Source organism: Panthera leo, chromosome D1 (genome assembly GCF_018350215.1).
Source record: "Panthera leo isolate Ple1 chromosome D1, P.leo_Ple1_pat1.1, whole genome shotgun sequence".
NCBI lineage: Eukaryota > Metazoa > Chordata > Mammalia > Carnivora > Felidae > Panthera > Panthera leo.
The window spans coordinates 109,001,984-109,022,821 of NC_056688.1; the positions used below are offsets into that span (position 1 = coordinate 109,001,984).

Sequence of the window (20,838 nt, forward strand, 5' to 3'; positions counted from 1 at the left end):
TTCTGAAATACTGTATTTAGATTTTCCTTCCTGCATTAAGCAAAATTTGCATTTTGTAAAAGCAAAAGTTGGGAGTGCTTGGGGTGGCTCAGTTGGTCAAGTGTCCCACCTGAGCTCAGCTCATGATCTCACAGCTCACGAGTTCTAGCTCCACATTGGGCTCTCTGCTGTCAGCACAGCTCATATGCGTGCGCTCTCTCTCTCTCTCTCTCTCTCTCTCAAAAATAAATAAAAATATTTTTTAAAAATTAGAAATGGAGGGACGCCTAGGTGACTCAGTCTAATTAAAAATAATTAGAAATGGATAAGAAACCTAAATATAAAAACTAAAATTATAAAAATTCTTTTTAAAAAAATTTTTAATGTTAATTTTTGAGAGAGAGTGACAGAGTGTGAGTGTAGGAGGGTTAGAGAGAGAGGGAGATGCAGAATCTGAAGCAGGTTACGGGCTCTGAGCTGTCAGCATAGAGCCCAACACAGGGCTCGAACCCACGGACCGCGAGATCATGACCTGAGCCGAAGTCAGAGGCTTAACCAACTGAGCCACCCAGTGCCCCAAAATTATAAAATTTCTACAAGGAAGCAGCAGAATATCTGCTCCAACATGGCAGAGTAACTTCACAGTCTTGGAGTAGGCAAAGATCTTTTAGATAGGAGCCAGAATGCATTAACCATTAAAAAATAATAAAGTAGACTTGGTCAAAATTAAATACTTCATCCAAAGATACCATTAATAAACTGAATAGACAAGAAAATAATTTACAATACATATGTCTGACAAGTGACTTGTATAAATAAAAAAACTCTTACAACTCAAAAACAAGTTAAAAAAACCTGGATGAAAATGTTTGACCAGGCACCTCATAGAGATTTACATGGAGATTTACAAATGATCAATAAACTAATGAAAATGTGCTTAATAGTATTAGTCATCAGGGAAATGCAAATTGTAACCACAGTGATATTCCACTGTGCGTACCCATTAGAATCCATGAATCAAGACCTGATCACACCAACTGCTAGTGAAGATAAGGAGCAACTGGGGCTTTTAGACACTGCTCCTGGGGTGGGAATGGTACCAACACTTTGAAACTGGTCTGGCAGTTTCTCATAAAGTTAAGCATACATCTACCCTAAGACCCAGCAATTCCTTTCTTAGGTGTTTGCCCTAGAAAAAGTAACACATATGTCTATAAAGACTTCTAACAAGAATGGCAGCTTTGGCCATAGTAGCCAAAAACTAGAAACAACACAAATGTGAATGTTCAGCAACAGTAGAATAGAATTCTACTCGGCAATAAAAAGGAATGAACTGCTAATATGTGCAACACCCTGTATGAACCTCAAAGATGATGTTTGAAGAAGCCCAACCAGAATAGCACATACCGTATGACCCCATTTATACGGAATGTTAGAATCGGTAAAACTAACCTATGGTGAAAGAAGTCAGAACAGTGCTTGCCTCTGAGAGAGCAGTGTAGGATTGTCTGGGCAGGATCACAGAGTTTTTCTGGAGCGATAGAAATGTACGTCTTTCTTCTTTTTAATTTTTCATTTTATTTTAGAGAGAGTATGAGCCAGGGGGGGGGGGAGAGAGAGAGAGGGAGAGGGAGAGGGAGCGAGAGAGAATCTCAAGCAGGATCCATGCTCAGCATAGAGCCCAACATGGGGCTCAGTCTCACAACCCTGGGATCATGACCTGAGCCAAAATCAGGAGTCAGACACTCAACCGACTGAGCCGCCCAGGCACCCCGGAAATGTTGCATATCTTGAGGCAGATGCGGGTTACATAGGTATATGCATTTATCAACTCATTGATCCTGTGTGTTCAAGATGTAGACATTTCACAGTTTTTAAATCTCAATTTTTTTTGAAAAAGTAATTTATACAAATTTATTGGCATTCCTCAGGCCCTCCTGCTGATCTCTTTTTACACTTTAGGAATAGTTTGGCCCAACTTTAGAGCTAAAAATGCTGGGTATCTAACCCATTCTTAGGCTGGAAGAGGTGGAGCTGAAAGGAGAGGTTCCTGGGAAAACATTAAGCGGGGACCTGAAAGGGGAGTGCCTTAGCTGTGTGCAGAAGCACAAATGCGCATCCAAGAAGAGAAAGAAAAAGCATGTGAAAAGGCAAGACAGTGCAAGTGAAGTGTCAATTTGCGAGGAAGAAGGGAGGCAGAGGTGAGCGTGGTGCTGCTACCTGCCTGACTCTTCTGGGGAATGTTGGAAAAGTCACGTCCAAAAATAAACCACTTTTATGTGAAAATCTTTTATGAACATACAACATAATACATGTAAAATCATACTTACGGTATGGCTTGATTTTAATGAGTATAATAAAAACCGATAAAATATTTGGTAAGAATGTTTGTAGAGTTTAAAAGTTGTTTGCAAACTTAGTATTTCTTTTGGTCTGATTTTTGATGACACGGATTTGACCCTTTTTTTTTTTTTTTTTTGGTTTCAGGGTTCAAAAAGGATTCTTCGCTCCAACGAGATCATCCTTCCAGCTAGTGGACTTGTGGAAACAGAACTCCAATTAACCTTCTCCCTTCAGGTGAGAAGCTGCTGAATCTTAGGTCACTAATGTCTAGTCTAGTCCCCAGGTAGTCCTGCAGTCTGGAGATTTTTCTATCCCAGAGCAGCCACAGCCCAATGAATGAAAGTTACCCAACGAATTGAGCTTCTGTGGCTAGCCTGGAGGGCTGAAGCAGTCACTCAGCCAGCCACAGTGAGGATGCTGAGACCCGAGTTCTTTTTTTTTCCCTTTCCTTGGATAAGGCTGTTGGTCCCCCACCCAATCTCGCTCAGCCCCGTTACCTCTCCTTAGTAATCTGCGGCACACACTCCAGCTGAGTGTGTCCCCTTCAGTCTCATTCTGCCCCCATGTTGTAATCTCAATTCCTTCCCTTCTCCTTATGCCTCTTTAGTATGTCTCTCTCTCTCATCACAATCCCAGGATCCCAAATTGAAGCATATGGAGAAAACATTTGATCACTTGGCAAAGAAAGAGGCAAAGTTCTGAACACGTGTGTACCACAGAGCTACAGAATGGAAATCAGGCACCAAGGAGAATCGAAGCCTCAGCGGCAACTTAATGGTGTCTCCTTCACCCCTGGTTCCCCCCACGCAGCCCCCTTGTACAGACAGGAGATAGTGAAGCACGGAAGGATTGCATATCCTCCAACAGGACCAGAACCCAAGGGCCCAGGAGCTCATTAACGATGCTTGACTCTTTTGTACTTGGCAGTACCCTCATTTCCTGAAGCGAGATGCCAACAAGCTACAGATCATGTTGCAAAGGAGAAAGCGTTACAAGAACCGGACCATCTTGGGCTATAAGACCCTGGCTGTGGGACTTATCAACATGGCAGAGGTGAGGGGGCACAGTCTCCAGTCTTTAAGTCCGAGAGTTTGTGAGGCACACCAGGCCCAGCCAGTTGAGCCTGCTAGCAAATGATTTTGCCAGCCTAATGGCTGGGTGTTTCATTTTATTTTACAACTTAATTCTGTTTTTGGAAATTCAGGATATCCCAAGTAATTGTTCTTTTTTTTTTTTTTTTAATTTTTTTTTTTTTAACGTTTTTATTTATTTTTGAGACAGAGAGAGACAGAGCATGAATGGGGGAGGGGCAGAGAGAGAAGGAGACACAGAATCGGAAGCAGGCTCCAGGCTCTGAGCTGTCAGCACAGAGCCCGATGCGGGGGCTCAAACTCACGGACCGTGAGATCGTGACCTGAGCTGAAGTCGGATGCTTAACCGACTGAGCCACCCAGGCGCCCCAGTAATTGTTCTTTTTATCCCAAGTAATTTCTCCCTCACAAAATGTTTTTCTTTAAGTTTCAAAGAAAATTCAAACTTACAGAAAAATTGTAAGAGTAGTGTAAAGAATGCCCATATACCCTGCACTCAGATTCTTCAGTGCTAACATATTACCACATTTGCCTTATTTTTCTCTCTATATATAAACATTTATGCATATTATTTTCTTTTCTGAACCACTGAGAGTAAGTTGCAGACATGATGCCCTACTACACGTTAATGCCATACTATGTTAATTTCTTAAAAATAAGAATACTCTCCTGTGTAGTCAGCATCATGCCCACCATAAAGGTCAGGACATCAACACGGATATAGGATCATCATCCAGCCCACGGCCCCCGCTCAGATTGTGCCAAGTGTCTCGATAATATCCATTACAGGCCCAGGATTTAATCTGGGATAGTGTTCATTTAATTGTCTTGCCTTTTTAGTCTCCTTCAATTTTCATCAGTCCCTCAGATTTTCCTTGTCTTTCATTCCTTTGACTTTTTTTAAGAGTACAGGCTAGAGGCACCTGGGTGGCTCAGTCAGTTGGGTGTCCGACTTCAGCTCAGGTCATGATCTCACGGCTCGTGACTTTGAGCCTCACGTCAGGCTCTCTGCCATCAGCACAGAGCCCGCTTCAGATCCTCTCTCCCTCTCAATAAATAAACTTAAGGAAGGGAAGGAAGGAAGGAAGGAAGGAAGGAAGGAAGGAAGGAAGGAAGGAAGGAAGGAAGGAAGGAAAAAAAAAAAAGAGTACAGGCTAGTTACCTCGTTGGATGTTCCTCAGTTTGGGTTTGTCTGATGTTTTCTGAAGATTAGATTCAGCTTATGCATTTTTGGCAGAACTACCACAGAAGTAATGCCGTGTTCTTCTAAGTGCTACACAGGCAATGCTCCACGTCGATTGGTTCCATTTCTGGCGAGGTTAGCTTTTATTGCTTGGTTAAGATGATGTCTGCCAGGATTTCCAACCTAAATTAACACTTTTTTTTTGTATTTCCCAATTTAAAACAATATTTTATAGGGAGATGTTTTGAGACAGTGTAAAAAACCTTTTTTCTCATCATATCTTCAACTAGTTTTACCATCTATTAGTGATTCTTGCCTGGATCAATTATTACTTTGGTGCTTGCCAGTGAATTTCTAATCCCATCATTCCTGCTGCATATATTAATTCATTTTCTATTGTAAGGCAGAGCTTTCTCTTCTTCCCCATTTATTGATCATTTCACTTATATGTGTTAGTTATGGACCTGTGGATTCCTGTTTGCTTCAGTGGGGTTCAATCTGTTTCTATCTTTTTTTTTTTTCATGCTTAAATTATCTCAGATTTGGCCAGCAGGAACCCCTCCAAGCTAGTCCCTATATCTTTTTTGATATGTGCCATCATTCTTTATACACTTCTTTACTTTCTGGTACAAAATAGCATCTTGTACTTTCCCTGACCCAGCCTTGGAGTGAACTGATTCTCCGAAGAGTCCTGGTTCCTTTTGGCGGAGAATAGTATTTAGAAACCATTGGTTTCTAAATGGGTTCCATGACTATTAAGAGTTATTTTCCCAGCTGGAGTGTCATTGCTTCTACTCCTCCTGAACAGACAGAGCTAGGAAATGTATCTGCATATGTGCTTATGCTCTCATACACACATACATACACACCACACGCATGTCATACCTGTTTCCCTGTCTGTCTGTCTGTCTGATCATGAGCTCACACATTCCAATCAATTCTAACCCAACACCATTGGTCTTATGCTTGCCTTTCCCCTGTCCATTGTTCTGATTCCCTCCTCCAGCAGGATGAAAGCAGGCTCCCATTATCTTCAATATGTTTGCTCATTTGTGTAGTTCCCTTATGTGCCAGATAAATCCTCTTAACCCTGACAAAGGGGAAAAAAAGGGGGCCACAAATAAGTTTTATTTTTTTATTATTTATTTTAAACCGAAGCAATGCTTTATTGCAACGACAAAGCACCAATTCAGTAAGGCATTGACACATGGAGATTCGAACAAATGTCTCTGAACAGAGATGTAGCAAGACTGCTTTTTCAAGTTCTTAAAAACAGGTTCTCAAATCAAAAATCAAAGCATCGGAGCAATCAAAAAAATAATACACCATCATGAAGAATATATATTCATAAATACTTATACTAGTAACAAGGTTTTTGGCTCTATAACTTTTGGCAAATTCCTTCAGAAAAAAATTAGTGTAGATACCAACCACAAAGTGAAAAAGTGTTTTCTTCCGTGGAAACAAAGAGCCAATGTGAAAGTAAATCTATACAGAAAATACCATTATCCCCGGTGAAAAAAGCTGAATATGGATGGATATCTCCAAGACACAACAGATTTTCTCTTTTCAGAGGTTCCACCTGTAGGGGCCATGAAGCATGTTTATTTCAAACATCACAGTATAGCCCAGCAAAACCTTGGGGCACCTGGGTGGCTCCGTCGGTTGAGCGTCCGACTTCAGCTCAGGTCATGATCTCGCGGTTCGTGAGTTCAAGCCCCACATCGGGCTCGGTGCTGACAGCTCAGAGCCTGGAGCCTGTTTCAGATTCTGTGTCTCCCTCTCTCTCTCCGACCCTCCCCCACTCCTGCTCTGTCTCTCTCTGTCTCTCAAAAATAAATAAATGTTAAAAAGAACTTTAAAAAAAAAAAAACCTAGGTCAAGTGGAGGAGCCTCTATAAAAAGTAGTGTCAACAATTCCATCCAAATAATACAAGCTCTAAGGAGAAGAGGAATTCAAGGGAGACAGCAGTCTCTCTTTTTCCCCTTTTCCAAGTTTTCTTGTTTTTAATCTCCCTACATCTGAAACCAAAAGATCATTCAATTCAATCCTTTTTCAAAGATTTTGGAAAAGCAGTCTGTGAAGAAAATCCCTTTAGTGGGGAGGGAGGTCCAGTCATGTCAAAGATGACTCGCTTTGACAAGCTCTACAAGAAAAACCATCCTGTCCACAAGTTATCCTTGTTCCTCCTGGTTGAATTCAGGTCAGCTGATGGATTGCCTAGTTCGCCCAAGACATTTCATTTGACTGAAATTCTTCACATCTACACATGTATGTATTCTGTTTACAAAGTTTCATCACATGAGGGGTGCCTGGGTGGCTCAGTCAGTTGAGCGTCCAACTCTTGATTTCAGCTCAGGTCAGATCCCGGGGTCGTGGGATCAAGGCCCGCATCAGTCTCCTCACTGAGCATGGAGCCTGTTTGAGATTCTTGCTCTCTCTCTCTCTCTGTCCCTCTACCCCACTCACGCTCTATCTAAAAAATAAACAAATATTTTTTTTTTAAGTTTTATCACATGAAACTAAATTATGTCAGTATGTTTTTTGAGGTCTAAGACCCCAGTTTGTACTATGAAGAGTTGTTCTTTAAATGCTTTGTCAGCAGAGGTTTTACATGATACTGGTAGATTTTCTGGTTTATTTGTTTTTTAATTTTTTTTTTAACGTTTATTTATTTTTGAGAGAGAGAGAGAGACAGAGCATTAATGGGGGAGGGTCAGAGAGAGAAGACACAGAATCTGAAACAGGCTCCAGGCTCTGAGCTGTCGGCACAGAGCCCGACGCGGGGCTCGAACTCACGGACTGCAAGATCATGACCTGAGCCGAAGTTGGATGCTCAACCAACTGAGCCACCCAGGCACCCCGATACTGGTAGATTTTGAGAGCAGGCCCCCCTTTTAAAAACTGAAGTCCTATCAGTACATCATTTCTTGTCATCAGTAGCAGGGATTTTCCATCAATTTCCTGTTCCCAGAAAGCACTAGTTTGCTCCTCAAATCCTGCTGTTTGGAAATAGTTGACGACATGCATGACTTCAGGATCTAGTGGCCTCCCATTCTTCCATTCTCATGAAACACCCTGCATGGCTGGCATGGAGAGGTCTTCCCCCTGTGCAGAGCTCTGTGGCTGCCATGCTCCCAGCTCCTGTGGAGCTGGCCCACAGTCAGTTTTAAAACTTAGGTCTGGGGGCGTCTGGGTGACTCCGTCAGTTAAACGCCCAGCCCTTGGTTTCAGCTCATGTCATGATCTCACAGTTGATGAGTTCGAGCCCCACATCAGGCTCTGTACTGATGGTATGAAGCCTGCTTGGGATTCTTTCTCTCTCTCTCTCCCTCTCTCTCTGCCCCTCCCCTGCTCACTCACTCTTTCTCTCTCTCAAAATAAATAAATAAACTTAAAAAAAAACACAAAAACTTATGTCTGTGCTTTAGTACATTAAATAGGAAAGTTTCTGTGACCTTAATAAATAGAATATATGAGATTGTGGCAGCCCATCTATCTTTCCTCTTCAGGTTTTGAATCAGTATGAGAGACTATGGGGAGTGAAGTATTATGGATGCCATATTTCCCCACCTGTGTTTTCTCAGGTACTATAGATCGTTTTTCCCATTGCCAGACACAGGTGATCACCATCTGCAGGCTGTCCCCAGCCTGGAGAACTAGTTCTCTGTCGAGTACTAAAACTAAAATGTAGTCCCAGAGATTAGCCATCATTTTCAGGCTCGAGCCTCGATTTTCTTTTAAGCACAAGGCCTGACCAGTGACTGGCACTTCTGGAGATAATTTTCAAGTAGGAGTTTGAAGGCAATGGCAGAAAAGTAGGCCTGGATTTGAAAGATAGTGAGAAAGAAAATGTATTAGCAGAATGTCATTCCCATCGGCTTGCACATCCATTTGGATTTATCAAAATGGACAACTCACCTCCCCTAGTAAGGCATTTGCATTACTGCCCTGTGGTCTCAGGTGATGCAGCACCCTAATGAAGGCGCTCTGGTGCTTGGCCTGCACAGTAACGTGAAGGATGTCTCTGTGCCTGTGGCAGAAATAAAGATCTACTCTCTGTCCAGCCAGCCCATTGACCATGAAGGAATCAAATCCAAGCTGTCTGGTAAGATGTATGTGGTATCTGGAGGCCCTGTGGGTCAAGAACAAGCCCATCACCTGTTCCCCATCCTGGGAAAGCTGAACTTGATGGGGCCTAAAATGTTCTTGTGAAAGAGAAGTTTAGAGATCCCTCAAAATAAAACATGGCTTACCATGGCTGTGGCCCTCGCCTCTCCCCCAGACCTATTTCTGCCCGACGAGAGCCCTGATTCCAGCCAACCAAATTCTCTTAGGCCAGATCTTCACACTTCAAGGTTGTCTTACTAAGGTGTCTCTTTCCAGATCGTTCTCCTGATATTGACAATTATTCTGAGGAAGAGGAGGAAAGTTTCTCATCAGAACAGGAAGGCAGTGATGATCCGTTGCACGGGCAGGTAACTTTCCACAGCCCCTCACGTGTAGTGTCTTGAGAAATAATTCCAGACCCTCCTGGGGTTCCCTAACTTCATTCCATGCCTTTACCCACTTAGGACCTGTTTTATGAAGATGAGGATCTACGGAAAGTAAAGAAGACCCGGAGGAAACTAACCTCAACCTCTGCCATCACAAGGGTGAGCCTCGAACGTCTGGGGAATGTTTACCTGAGATTTTCAATTTGGAGGTAGGATGAGAGTGCTATACTGAAACCTCCTGGAGTCTTTTTAAAAATCTGCACATGGCCGTTCCCTGAAGGTTCTGGTATACCCCTCTATCTCCTCCTCCTCCTCCCCCACCCCCACCCCACCCCCACCACTACCTAATTAAAAGTCACTGTTGTAGAGAAGCAGTGTTACTTATGGGAGTGTGTTATATTTTTCAGGTTATGTCAGGATAGAAAATAGGTTGAGAAACCCTGTTTTAGACTTTAGAGCAGAAAATGCTTTATCGAGAAGCAGAACACCTCAGACACCCCATGTTCCCTCTCAAGGAGGTTACTTCAAAGTATGTCCTGCCTACCACATAGACAGACCCAGTCTTCTCTAGGGGTATCAAATTTTTAATCATTTTAACCCAGAAATAATAAGCTAGTGCTTAGAACTGTAAGCAATTGGTAAGGTCTAATTCCATTGGATATAGTTGGAGAGATACAGACATATAGATATAGATACAGATATTCTCTCTCTCTCTCTCTCTCTCTCTCTCTCTCTCACACACACACACACACACACACACACACACACACACACACACTGGATATATATACATTGGATATATTTGGATCCTTAATGGATCCATAACCTTAGAGGCCAAATGCCTTTGAATTGTGTCTCCTACATAAGATTCCTCAAGAGTCACTATTTTGGTGAAATTAAGAGTCCTGGACTGAGACACTTAATACCTGGATTTCTAGGTTAACCTTGGTGGGGTTTTTTTTTTTAATTTAATTTAATTTCCAGTATAGTTAACATACTGTTATATTAGTTTCAGGTGTACAGCATGGTGATTCAGCAATTCTCTAAATTACTCAGAGTTCATCATGATAAGTGTACTCTTAATCCCCTTCCCCTATTTCAGCCACCCCCCACCCACCTTCCCACTGGTAACCAGCAGTTTGTTCTATAGCTATAGTTAAGAGTCTGTTTCTTGGTCTAAGTTAACTTCGACTGATTCTGGAGTTCCTGTGCTAAAGTGTGGGAGAGTCAAAGTGCTAGAAACTCAGTTTCATTTTTCCTGACACATCCTGATTCTCTAGTACAGAGCTAGCCTAGGGACCCCAAGAACAGAGATTCCTATCACCTTCAGGAATGAACTAAATGTAGGCCAGACCTTCCAGATGTGTTGTATCTAAACCTGGCATTCACCATGAAACAACACTGTCCTCTCCATGCCTCCTGAGGTATCATTGGGCTTAAATGTAAATTCTCAAGACTATGGTCTTGATTTCCCCCGTTGAATAATGACTAGAGAGTGTGAGAACTGCTTCATTGTCCTCAGGTGTCTAATCCTTGATTGGCACTCCAAAATGACCTGGATAAGGCATGTCCCCAGAGCCTTAGACATCTTGTATCGTCGTACTCACAATGGGAAGAGACTGGAGGATCACTCTGTGTTGTAGCTCCTTCTGTTAAGTTTTTCTTTTTCCTGCTCTGTAACCAAAGAGAGGTCCTACTTTCTTCCCATAGGATGCCTCCTGGAGCTTTATAAATCCCCTCTCCCTGTGGTCTCCTATGAACCAGCTTTACCCTGTTATATGACCAGAGTTCAGTGCTCCTATTAATATCCTCTACCTCAAAGGTTGTTCTTTGTTTTTATTTTTTTTTATTTTATTTTTTTTAGCTCCAGGCACTTTCTAGTCAGATTACCAGAGACTTAGTAACAGTTCTTTAGTTTCTGTCTCCTTTTGTACGCATGCATTCTTCTCTCCCTACCAAGAATACTTTGTTCTAGACACACTAATTGACTTGCTGTTTGTTTGTTTTTTCTCCGCTGTGGATGCCCCTTCTACCTTTGGAGCCCCTGCTTTTTCTTGAAGGCCTGGCTCAGCCTTACTTGCAAGTTAGTCTCTTCCGTCTCCAGATGGCAAGTCTATCATTCAGTCAGGAAGTACTTAAGACCCCAAGCTCATCACTGTGCCTGGAGTTTGAGACATTGAGATAAGAAAGGGCTCGTCCATACCATCAAGGAGGTCACAGTGTCTAGACACAAACGACGTCTAAACAAGTGGCTGCGACATAGTAGAGTAGGGGCTAGAAGTTAGAGTTTGGTGTAAGGGACAGTGATGGCACTAAGGGGAAAGTGACCGACTCTGAGCAGAAGTGCCAAGAGAGCTTCACAGACCGGATGCAGAGAGATGGGTTTCTAAGGATAAACAGAGATTCACCAAGTGGATTGGGGGAGAATGTTTAGTCAGGGCAGAAGGTACCGTGTGTAAAGGCCCAGAGGGGTACAGCAGCATGCCATTCCTTACAGAACTATAAGCAGTTTCCACTTGAATGCTGGTGTGGGGTGTTGGTTGGTGATGTGAGGCTAGAGACCGGCAGAGCAGCCTTCAGACACACATGGGCCCGATGCTGCAGCTCGTTCCCTGGGCACTGGGGACCAATGAAGACCTCTAATTTGGGGAGAGTAACATTAGATTTGCATTTGTGATAATCACTATGGACTCTGGAGAGAACAAGACTGGAAACTGGCCGGGAGCGTGAGGGTTGGGGGAGTGTCGGTCAAAGGCCATTGCGGTGATCCCACAGAGTTGTGGGGAGAAAAAGGCCTGGAGGAAAGCAGTAGTATTACAGATGAAAAAGAGCATAGGAGTTAGTGAACACTCGGCTCTGAGGAGAAAGGGGAGGGGAGAGACTCGAGGTTCAGACTCCTACAATCAGTGGGGGATAATGGTACCCTGGATAGGAACGCAGGGAGAAGGTGATGAATTCTTGGAAATGCTGGGTTTGAGGTGCCTGTATGTGCAGGTGGAAATCACCAAGCAGCACCATGGATCTGAAGGACTGGAGAAATGGATGAGCTGGAGATGTGTGGGTGGTGGAGGGCCCTAGGGAGAGATGAGCCCTCCTTCCATCTATGCCCACAGCCCTGGGAACTGCCCCAGCATTAAATGCTCATGCCTGCTTCCCTGGTGGGTTTTATGTGCCAGAGGGGAGAAACTCTTCCCGTCTTCGTGTCCTCCCACAGCTCTTTACAAAAGTGGGCTCTGGATCACTCTGTTGACTTCACTTGATCAGTCCACAAATGGGTATTGTTTGAGAATTATTGTGCAATTTGTCCCTACAGCAACCTAACATCAAACAGAAGTTTGTGGCCCTCCTGAAGCGGTTTAAAGTTTCAGATGAGGTACGACCCCTTACTCCCGAGGTTGATGGTGAGTAGAAGAATCCCCTGAGTTTCACCGTCGTTCCTGGGGTGTGCTCTTTCCTGCCACTAGGAGTCAGGATTGCAGGACCCCCAAGTGAGAACATAGCTAAAGAAGGGCTTTAAGCTACTTGAAAAGAGAAAGGAAAGCTTTCCATGTAGCACCCAAAGTTTCACGGTACCTGGAAGCAAGGGTAGCATGGTTATACTCAACTGTTGTTTAATACCACGCCTCTGCTACGGGGTGCCAGTAACAAATCTAGTTGTTGTTGTTGAATTTTCCCTCCTATTGGACGGGGAACATTGTGAGCAACAGCCTGTGAGGTAGGGGGGTCCTCAGTGGTCAGCCCTAGTTTGTGGGATTGAGCCCCACGTTGGGCTCTGCACTGTCAGTGTAGGAGCCTGCTCGGGATTCTCTATCTGCCCCTCCCCCACTTATGTTTGCACTCTCTCTCTCAAAATAAATAAATAAACTTAAAATAAAAACTAGAGATGCCGTGTCCTCCCTGGGCTCTGACCGGCCTGGTGCCAGTTTTCACAGGCTTCTCTTCTGAATGGACTGGAAAGAGATGGAGAAGAAAATTGTCGAGAGGTGTCTTTGTCCTTCTGTGGGCTCCTGGAAAATGGAACCGGCCTGCACAGAGTCATAGTCCTCTGGGTTTTCTTGTGCCCATGCTTTGGCAGAAGTACATTAGCACTTGTACTTTTCTTCTCATGCCAGGCCCATAGTGTGGAGTGGTAGGGAGGCACTGAAAGGGAAAGGTGGCCTCACCACATCCCTGCTCTCAGGATTAGATCACAGAAAGGACACTAAGATTACCCCAATGCATGTGAAGCTATGGCATTGCCCCTTAAGGACGACTAGTTAAGGAGGCCAGTTGGTACCTGTCCAGGGGGAAAGAGTTCTACATCTACCATAGTTGTTAATAGAGGTAACCCCAAACTCAAAGCTTTTTGTCCCCCACAGGTAGGCTTCGGGCTGGAACACGTATCCCGAGAGCAGATACGAGAGGTGGAAGAGGACTTGGATGAACTGTATGATAGTCTGGAGATGTACAATCCCAGCGACAGTGGCCCTGAAATGGAAGAGACGGAGAGCATCCTTAGCACTCCAAAGCCCAAGCTCAAGTGAGGCCCAGACCTCTTCTATCGAATTGTCTCCCTGCATGTCTCCTTCCTAAGCCAGCACAGTCTCCTAGGCCCCCTCCCTCACTTCCCCTCCATTACCAGGGAGTTTGGCTCCTCACCCTGTTGAACCTCCAGCTGTCTGGATAAGGATCACTGTTTTTGCCTCTAGCCGGCAAAAGTCCTGATAGGACTTTCCTGAAGTCCTTTGGTCCAGGCCCTCCTTGTCCACTCTGCTGTGTCCTTCCTCAGCGGGCATCCTTCAAGCCCGGGTTGTTGATCTTTCTTGAACACTGCATCGCTACCCAACCTTCCACGGGCTGCTGCTCCGGGCCCCGGTGGCCACTGACCCTGGCTGTGCTTCTTTGCCGCAGGCCCTTCTTTGAGGGGATGTCGCAGTCCAGCTCACAGACGGAGATTGGCAGCCTCAACAGCAAGGGTAGCCTCGGCAAAGACACCACCAGCCCTGTGAGCAAGACCGACGGATATGGGGGTTGGGGAGAGGGACCAGGGCAGTGTTGGGGCTTAACACTCTGAGCACTCTGCTCTTGGCTCGTTTTGTGACCTTAGAAGAGCAGTCTTATCTTGTGTCGACCTTGGGTGTCCTCATCAGAGTCCTGGCTGGGAGCTTGGTTCTTTGTGGGCATTGCTGTGGCTGTTTGGGTGTTCTTTTTTGGTCAGTTCCTACCACGACTTGGAGCCTTCCTTCCCAGAACACACAGCGCCTCAGATTTCTCCCTCGGCATCTGTAACATGGTAGCTGGGAGTGTGGCATCCTGCCAATGTTAAGCAGCTCTGCTTTCCAGCCTAGGTAAAGAACGTAAAGAGGCAGGAAGCCCACCTACATAGGCTTTATTCCTAGGGGGGGGGCAGTGCCCTCAAAGAATTAGGAATTTAGCGGGTAGATTTCCATTTTGCCTGATGACCGAAAGGAAAAAGTTTCTGTCTGCTGTAGCACCACGGGAGGCCAGCATCACCCTGGACCATGCTCTGTTCCTACTTGGGAAGGCTCCCCTAGCAGTGGATCAGGGGTTGGAGCCTGGGTTGATGCTGTATCTACCTCAGGCCCTGCGAAGCTGTTCTCATTTACAGCTAAAGGGAAGATGTTGTGCCTGATTTTAGTGTCGTTTACGGTGTGCTGTTGCAACCCCAGTGTCTTTTCTTTAGATCTAAGAAACTGAGTCCTTTAAGTTCTGTTCGCTCCACTTCAACAGAGGGCATACAAAACTCACCTTGTGAATAGGTATTAATTGTGAGGAAATGACATGTGAGGTACTCCATCCCCTGAAAAGTACTGTGTCTGTGGAAGGGCTGCCATCCGTCCCAGGGGTCTGCAGACCCTGTGGCAGCTCATGGGTCAGCTCTTGGGCTGCCTTACTGCTTGCTGCCACCAGGTGGGGCTGTCTCCCACCTCATCCCTCTTCCCAGCGAAGGCACAGCCGGCCGGCACTGTCTGGCCCTAGAACAGTGGCAGCAGGTGGCATTACTGAAGAAATGTGGGGTGGAAAACTGCAGCCCACAAGGAGAATCCCTCCACAGAGAAGCCTCTGGCATGCCATTTGAAGACCGTGCACTCTGATCTGGAGCTGAGGAGGCCTCACCTTACTATTTATGTGGCTTGTAGCTGCTCTCCCTCATGGGCTTTCTAAACGGCCCTCCTGAATGGTCAGTGTCCACATAGACAGATCATTGGCCACTACAGCCAGATTCCATCTCAAATATAAATACAAGGGATGACCCTTCTAGAGAGAAAACCGGCACCTGGCCAAAGGAGAACTGTTTCATAGTGTCCTAGGAATGCGGAACAAGGAATACTGTAACAAAATGCAATTATTAACTGAGATAATGCCCCCCAAACACTAAGCATAACACCTAACATATAATGAATTCTCAATAAATGGTAGGGATTGTTGTTATCACATCAATACATTATTTTATACTAATGAAGGTGTTTCTTGGTGGATAGAACTTGTCTGTAAGTTCTACTTCAGTCCCAGTTGTTTGGCTAACGCAGTTTAGAGAGAAGAACCACTGATCCTCTGAGCCTCAGGTGCCTTAGAGTTAGCATAGCAGCCCAGTTAGCTCAAAAGTCAACTGAGTATCAGTCTTTACAATATGATGGCCCAAGGGCCCTTATCTAAGCAGAACTTTTCTCTGGGCAGGGGGGGGACTCAAGTTGAGAGCATGTGTTCTGGAGTCAGACCTCTGAGTTTGAACCTTGACTCCATCATTCCACTGACTGTGTGATCTGGGGCAGTTGCCAGGCCTTGGTTTCCTCGTCTACAGAGTACCTGCAAAAGGCACATGCCTTGTGGGGCAGTGTGAAGATACCATGAGAGAATGCGGGTAAATCCTCTGGCATGTGCTCGCTGGATAGATGTATTGGCTTACCACATGGGAAATACGCAGTAAAGGCAGTAAACGGAGGCTGCTGTTGCTGTTCTTATTATAGTCTCAGAACCATTTCGGTTCTGGTCTCCTGAAATTGTTAGAATGTCGATGTCTTTTTAGTGAGTCCTTCAAACTCTGGCTCTGTTGGCCAGATTTCAAACTTGCTTTGCTGATTCTCTGTGATATTTCTGTTTTGAAGAGCCCCATATGTCTTGATGTGGATGTAGAACTCTGGGATCCTTTAGTATGAAAGGCACTTGGGGAAATACATAGCAAGGCCATGCTTTTACAGGGAAGCTCCAAATATAGAAGGAAAAAAAATACTGAGATCACGCATATATAGGCAGGTATGCACATGCTGCCCAACTTTTATCCTCTCTTTCTGATTTCCTAGCATTGTTATTTGTTTTTCTTAATCTTCTTTTTTGTTCCCCAGTTTCAGAGGATTCAGTGTATCACTAAAACCAGAAGGAATTTCTGCTGATACAAATTATTACAGTTGTTAGCTTTCCCAGGACTTGAGTACACAGTAGCAGCAGAATTTGGTTTTCCAGGCTAATAACAAGAGACCCTGACAGTGCTTCAGTCAGGGAGGTCGAGAGATACAGCCTTTCAGCCGAGACTTCCTGCTGCTAAAAGTTGCTATTTCCATTGCACTGTAAATAACGGTGTTAGAGACTAGTACTTCATACAAATAAGAGCCTAGATACTACCCCACTCTGCCCCCCTCACAGGAGCATGTACCCTCCCTGTAGCACCGACATTGCCCCATGGGCACAGTACTGTGGACTGGTGGCATCTGCCTCCAGTCCTACCCAATTAGACACAGCTGCTGCACGGCTGTGTTCCAGGGTTCTGGGGTGAGAAAAGCCCTTCATATTTATAGGAGCAAAAACAGAAATTTGGAGAATTGGGAGTTTGCTCCTAGTGGGACTGCTTGGAACATCTAGAAGAGTCCGTGAATAGCCAGCAGGTTCCCTTTAACCCCAGGCCAAGTGAAGGTTGTTGCAGCTTCACCATGGAAACAATTCTGTACTTGTCCCAGGGCTTGACATGCTACTTTAAAACCCTTCAGCAGAATGGTGTTATTGCCCCAGTTCATTCTCTTTAAATGTGTTTAATTCATTTGTGATACTGAAATCCAAAACTGAGTGAAATCATCTTTAGTCTTAAATCTAACCAGGACTTTCCCATGATTCTGGACTCTGTTAACATTGGTTCTTCATATAGACAATGTAATGAACTAGCTTGCAATCTGAGGCAAACTATTATGTTTGGCTCTGAGCCAAACCATCTCAAGATTTGGGGTCACAAGGTCTAGTTAAAGTATGTTGGTTAGTCTTGCAGATGGTTTAGGGCAGTGCCTCCCAACCAGGGGTGGTTTTTGCCTCCTTCTCAAGGAACATTTGGCGCTGGCAACGACCAGAGACAGTTTTGATTGTCACAACTTGAGGGGTTGGGGGTGTTGCTGCTGGCACTTAGTGGGTAGAGGCCAGGGATGCTGTTTAACATCCTGCTATGCACAGGACACATCCCCCACAACAAAGAAGGGTCTGGCCAAGATGTCAGCAGGGCTGAGGTAGAGAAACCATATGGTGTAGATAGAATATGACACAGGGCCTACATCTGCTATAGTTGTTCATTAGTTTTCCAGGTACCCCCTTGAATTTATAAGCCCAGTGTTTCTCAGTACTATTTAATTTACTCAGAGGAAGGAATTTGAGTGATTGGGAGGAGGTAGGATATCTTTGATCTTTCCTGACTCTCTGGTTTCCAGAAAGATTCACTAAGGCCAGTACCTTCCCTACATCTAAGACCCACAACAACGCTCAAACTCTTGTGACTTTTACGTAGACATCTGCACAGCCAGAAACAATGTTAGCAAATACGAAAAATATAGTTCTATGTGTCAGTTATTTACAAAGTAAATTTTTAACGTTTATGAAAAACGCTAATAAGAGTTGGGGACAGAGGGAGAATTAATTCACACCTAAATGGCGTAGCATTGGGCGTGTTTTGCTTAGTATATTCATTTATCTTGAGGGGTCTGTAGATGTTTCTACCAAGCAAAATAAATTTGGCTACCATGGATGTCTTTAGTCTCAAAGTCAAAGACCCGAACTGTAAGATTTTCCTTCCCAGCAACTTCTGAGAAGCAGAAGAGGCCCCGGATGTCCTCCGAAGGCATTTACTGTCCCCGGAGTTAGAGGCCTTGCGGGGCCCATACAAAGTCATCTAAACGCTGATCTTCTCTTCCCTGTGACATCTTGTGAGAGTCCGAGAGATGAGAGTTGCTGGGCTCTGAGTTGCACTGTGCTACTGATTTAATGACGACAGAATAGCTGATCCTTCTGACACTTAGTTTTCACCAAACACACTTCTTAGAAGATGGAAATTCCAAAGATTTTGATGAGATCTTCAAATTAAGTGGAAGCATTTTAAGCTTCCGAGGGACCAAGAGAACCAGTTAGAATGGTAGTTATTTGGATGGTGATGACTAATTATTCTAATTTTTGCAGATGGAATTGGCTGCTCTAGAAAAAGTCAAATCTGCTTGGATTAAAAATCAAGATGACAGCTTGACTGAAACAGACACTCTGGTATGTGCAGCTCAGTCTCCTGTGTAACTTAGTTTTTGTGCCTTTAGAAATAAAGCCAAAAGACCTTCAAGACCTCCCTGGGAATTTTGCCTACGTCTGTGGACTTGTGAATGTTCTGTGTTCTCTTTCTCCTGGAATCCTTACCCATGGAATATAACCTACCCTGGAGACCAGGTCATTCCCCAAATTAGCAAACCAGAAATGTCCCCATTCTGCTCTTTTATTAGATCTGATTAAATGCTAATTTGGATAATTTCTCACTATCTGTCATCCTTATTTACTTCTGCGAGATGACAACCAGTATCTTCCCCTGAAAAACCATCCCTTCCTCCAGAGTTGCTTTTAGTGTGAGCAGGCAGCCTACACGTTAAATCTCCAAGTGATTATTGGTCAAGTCCTTCCCCTAAGAGACTGGAGCTGCCCAGGAGGGCGAGCCAAGCCCTAGAGAAATGGAACGTATCGCTTGGAGTGCCCAATTTATACACTGGCTCCACACATACTTACTGGGTAACTACACGTGCTAAGCACTAAAGATGCGAAGGTGAGAACACCAAGGCCTCTGCCATCAAGACACCACCCTCCAGGAGGAGAGCCAAGCTCTGCACACCTGAGGTTCTGTGGAGGCTCAGGGAAGGACAAGTGATTCTGACTGGAGGGGGACATCTGAGCTGGGCCTCTCAGAATAGACTGAAGTTCTTCCAGTGGGACCGGAGGCTGGACACAGTGGGTGGGAGGGAGCAGAGAACTTTACCAGGTACCACTGGGGGGTGTGCTAGGCATTAGCCTCACAGTGAGACCTGGTAGTTGACGGAGTCCAGGGAAGAATTATCTTAGGCTTCTGTTTCCTATAGTAAATAATGCTACATCAAAGATCCGGTGAATAACCAAACATTAGACTTGATGCAAGGTTAATTTAAAGCTTACTAGACACTTGCACTTCATAGTTCACCAATAATCTGAAAACCCAGCTTCCACTCTTGCCCGACTGTGGTCTATACTGCAGTGGTCATTTCAAAATGAAATTCCAAGAAACAGAGAGGGGAGGGGGAGAGGGAGGGAGGAAAGGAGGAAGGGAAGGAAGGGAAGAAAAAGAAATTCTAATCATGTCATGTCACGATCAAAATTCTCCTCCCCACCTAAAGAAGCCAGATCATCAGCCCAGGTTTGTGTGTTGACAAATAATAGTTCGTAAATGCAGAGGACAGATCGAGTAGCAAGAGACAGTACCCAGCAGAGTGGGTACACTCCATTAAATTAAACAGTAAACTTCCTCATTGGAGAGATAGGTGCAGAACCACGTGCTTCTAGGAAAAGAGAGCGAGAGACGGACCCTCGTTGTGAGACTCTCCAGGCTCCTGGGTGGTCACTGAGGGGGAAGTAACCCTCGCTGTTTCCTTTCCTCCCTGGCAGGAAATTACTGACCAGGACATGTTTGGAGATATGAGCACAAGTCTGGTTGTGCCAGAGAAGGTCAAAACTCCCATGAAGTCCAGCAAAACAGATCTCCAAGGTTCTGCTTCTCCCAGGTACTCGAGATTGGAAGAAAATCCTAAAACAGGGAGGGTAGAATTAAGGAAACCAAGCAGATGGTGTGAGGCTTGTGACCATAGTTAGCATAGGCTCATGGGCGGGAGAAGAGTGGCTGATAATGGCTTTGGGGTCACGGGGGCTATTTAACTACCTCCTTTCCACATCTCTGGCAGCAAAGTGGATGGGGTACACACGCCCCGGCAGAAGCGGAGCACACCCCTGAAGGAGCGGCAGCTCTCCAAGCCCCTGAGTGAGAGAACCAACAGCTCCGACAGTGAGAGGTCCCCCGACTTGGGCCACAGCACGCAGGTACCCCCTCCTTCTCAAGGCCAGGGCCCTCTGAGCATCCCTAGACCTTGGCTTCTGTTCTGTCATCTTCCTTGGGCAGTTAGGTAGAGAGAAAAGAGGGAATACTGTGGAATGTTCTGAATAAAAGTCTTGAAGACAGATCTAAATCAGAGAAGTCTAACATATGTGTTACTTACTACCAGTGCGGAATTGGCTTCGGTGCTGATCTGCAGGGAGCGGAGGAGGGAGCAGGAAATGCCAGCATTGTCACAGCCTGCCATCACCCCCAAGTGGCAGTTCCACACCTGATTTGTTCTGCCTCCATCAGACCTCAGTCTAGAGATTGTGTGGTGAATCAGTTATTCTAGAGGACAGCAGCCGTCAATATCTCATTGGACATCACCCACCTGGACTCAGATA

The 20,838-nt window shown here is 44.9% G+C and overlaps 1 protein-coding gene across 3 annotated transcripts in view; it reads left to right on the plus strand.

The window, feature by feature from the left end:
• The window catches only part of PACS1 (phosphofurin acidic cluster sorting protein 1), a 152,769-nt gene that overhangs the window by 119,199 nt on the left and 12,732 nt on the right, over window positions 1-20,838 (plus strand). For all 3 annotated transcript variants that reach the window (XM_042905693.1, XM_042905694.1, XM_042905695.1), the window contains exons 3-13: window positions 2,467-2,556; window positions 3,250-3,375; window positions 8,561-8,705; window positions 8,984-9,075; window positions 9,172-9,252; window positions 12,407-12,466; window positions 13,452-13,612; window positions 13,984-14,077; window positions 18,520-18,600; window positions 20,011-20,126; window positions 20,304-20,439. In XM_042905693.1, the coding sequence (XP_042761627.1) occupies window positions 2,467-2,556; window positions 3,250-3,375; window positions 8,561-8,705; window positions 8,984-9,075; window positions 9,172-9,252; window positions 12,407-12,466; window positions 13,452-13,612; window positions 13,984-14,077; window positions 18,520-18,600; window positions 20,011-20,126; window positions 20,304-20,439 (1,182 nt within the window). The remainder of the gene's footprint in view (window positions 1-2,466; window positions 2,557-3,249; window positions 3,376-8,560; window positions 8,706-8,983; window positions 9,076-9,171; window positions 9,253-12,406; window positions 12,467-13,451; window positions 13,613-13,983; window positions 14,078-18,519; window positions 18,601-20,010; window positions 20,127-20,303; window positions 20,440-20,838) is intronic.